At 40.6% G+C, this 2,993-nt stretch overlaps 1 protein-coding gene across 5 annotated transcripts in view; it reads right to left on the bottom strand.

Annotated features, from left to right (window-relative positions):
* STXBP6 (syntaxin binding protein 6) overlaps positions 1–2,993 on the bottom strand; it is a 255,513-nt gene that overhangs the window by 198,055 nt on the left and 54,465 nt on the right. For 4 of the 5 annotated variants that reach the window (XM_014519508.2, XM_006022728.3, XM_006022729.3 and 1 more), the window contains one exon: positions 245–446. In XM_014519508.2, the coding sequence (XP_014374994.1) occupies positions 245–398 (154 nt within the window). In that variant the 5' untranslated portion in view covers positions 399–446. Of the gene's footprint in view, positions 1–244; positions 447–2,993 lie in introns of those variants that run through there. The other variant, XM_025203083.1, reaches the window with a different exon arrangement.

The following is a 2,993-nucleotide window of genomic DNA, read 5'->3' as shown; positions in this document are numbered from 1 at the left end:
TGGCGGGGGGGGGGGGGGGGGGGGGGGAGGACACACACACACTCATCTTATATTCAAGTAAATACAGTACTTGCTCCATTCAAAGTTATGAACATTAAGGATGTAACAATCATAACTCACTGCCTGTATTATTAAAATGCAAGTCATAATACTTCTTATAGGAAGTGATGACATCCAATCAACTAAAGAAACTTCAAAAGATAAAGCAAAAAAAATAGCTGGATGTGAAAATAATTTGTCTTACCTGACAGGCAGATGTAGGTTAAATATTCACCCTGACCCCCAGTTGCTAGAAAAGGAATCTTTTTCTTTGTTCTTCTTTTCACTTGGACAGCTCCCAACATCCTTTCATCATGTGGGGCAAAAATTTCTTTACCGATAGTAGATTTGGCACTCATTGTAGATCAGAGATAACAGGAACAGAAAATAGGAAACTACTGTTCTCTCTAAAATAAAATAAGAAGTCAAACATTAAAAATTACTCCCAAGAACCTTAAGTTACAGGAGAGTATGTATGAATTTTGAATCATACAAGACTTAATTTGAAGGTTAATATTGTCAACGTACATGAAAATAATTGCACAGCAATTTCATCTCTGTCACTCAGAAGTGGGATTTGTAAAAGCACTTAATCTACACTTTAATTAAGAAAGACAGTGAAACCATAATGTAATATAACACTCAAGTTATAGCGTCCCCATTGGTGCTGAATTCACTTAAATATGATGCTAAGGGAATGAACAAGAAGCATTCGGCTCTAAGTTAAACCAGGACATGGATTTACCTTAAATTACCGTACCTAGTACTTCATGGCAATGCCTGTATGCAAATCCTTATCCTACCATATATGAAAACCAACCCGTGACAGTTTAACGTTCAAAGTAAGTTTGTTGTTTCCGTGAGACAGAGTCTGTAAGATGTGACCTACTTAATTATGTGAAAAAATGCTTTATTTTCCCAAGGATGTTATCTAAAAGCTACCGCTCAAAATGAACCTTTTTATCCTATTTTGAACAATTTACTTTTATGATCACCACTACTATTTGACAACTGGCCCAAAAATCAGGCACCCAATTTAAATAACAGTTAGATGTTTGCTTTCATAAATTATATCTTTTTAATGAAAAGGTTAAGTGCATCTTAGGGAAAAAAATTACCTTGAGTAATTTTGAAGGACACCACAGTGATTTGTTATGAATGTCCTATTTTCCACCCTTCTTTGCTAGGCAAACTGAGCATCCATACATAGGGTATCAGGCCTGATGTTTAATGTACAGCTAAACTCCCTACTCTCAAATAATAATGACATTCAAGTTCAAATGTTCTTTACATCTTAAATGTTCTTTGTACATGTACAACGAGTTATGATGGTCACTACAATAGGTGGCCCAAAAATTCAATTTATTGAAATGAACCGACAGGTTCATAACATGCCACAGACTAACAAGAAACAACATGAGGCAGTTCCAGTCATGGATAATACAGAAACAAACAAATCAACATCATAATAGTATTACAAATTAGTATTTGATCCAATATTTACCATAAGCATACAAGTAAAACCCTATTAAAACCCTGAAACGTAATGCTTGCAAGGAATTTCCATGATATTCCCTTTATTTAATATACAGGTACGTATTCTGGATTTACACAGGCATTACCGAGTACAGGTTGAAAATTATGCCATCATTTAATTTGTGAAACAGATCAGATTAATTAGTAACAAATAAGATAAAAACAATATATGCCTCTCAACTCTACTATTAGGATTACTATTAGTGTAAGCCTTGTAGAATTATTCCCTGTAAAGATTAGAACAAATGTATTTTGCACATTTTTAAGAGAAGAATTTAACTTGGAAACACCTAAATTTTAAAAAGGCGGAGACAGCACAAGACTACAGATCAATTTTGATTAGCAAAGTAAAAAAGTTATTAAATAAATAAATACAACTTGGATTTTGAAATTTGACAGCATTTCATACAAATCCTGAACTAAATAACCATGGACTAGTTTCCAAAGTTAGCCTAAGGTAAATGTATAAAAGGAGGACACAGCCCTCACTTGAATAAAAAAACTAAAATTGTTAAGTTACCCTGCTGCTATCTGACATAACACAGTTAACTGATCCTCTGAGTTGTATAGACAGAACTGAAAAAATCTCAAATACCAAAGTGTGACAATTCTGGCAAATACGGACTTAAAAACTGTGACCACCATAAGCAGGGTTACCATACGTCCGGGTTTTCCCGGACATGCCCTCTTTTTGGATCCTCCGATCTCTCTCTGGGCAGTTTTTTTCAATCTGAGCAAATGTCCAGGATTTTGCTCTGCTCCACTATTGGGATCAGGGGGAGAACTACTGGAGGCAGAGGGCACCATGTGCATCTGCACATGCACACACATGGCCAACATCCAGCCAGACAGGGTGGTGGAAGGAGCCTCAGCAGTTGCATGTATGTAGGTCTATGGGGTGCAGGGTGTTGGAGGGCCAGGGCTTGGGGACTGTCGGGGGTGGCAGGACGGTGGAGAGAGGGAATGGGTGCCTGCCAACAGTGGGGAATGGTGTCTAGGCATAAGGGCTGCAGAAGGGCACAGGAGCAGGGGGGAGGTGCCTCTCCTCCAGCGGGGGAAGGGGGTGGGGGCGCTCTTTGGGAGCAGTGGAGAGCTGCATGGCCAGGCTAGTGGCACCAGAGGCCAGTGCCTGTGCTCACAGGGGTGGTCAGCACCTGAAAGATGCTGCCCAGGTGAAAGGTGTAGCCATACCACCTGGCACGGCGCATGAGCCTCAGCCTCAGGCAAGGGGTGCTACAAGTATCCCCCTCCTCCTTCCTCCAGCCTGATGGGCCCAGACTCACTTTGCTGCCACCCACACAAACCAGAGCCACCACATTCCAGCCCTGTCATAATAGGAGCAGCTGGAGGCCCCCTCCAGCAGGGCTGGGGGGAGTAGGGAGGTTGCAGGTCGGGAGTGAGGAGTACCAGCAGGGATG

The sequence above is a fragment of the Alligator sinensis genome, unplaced genomic scaffold (genome assembly GCF_000455745.1).
Source record: "Alligator sinensis unplaced genomic scaffold, ASM45574v1 scaffold83_1, whole genome shotgun sequence".
In the NCBI taxonomy this organism is placed as follows: Eukaryota; Metazoa; Chordata; order Crocodylia; family Alligatoridae; genus Alligator; species Alligator sinensis.
The sequence above is the reverse complement of the archived record's forward strand: the minus strand, read 5'-3'. Positions and strand labels throughout refer to the sequence as shown.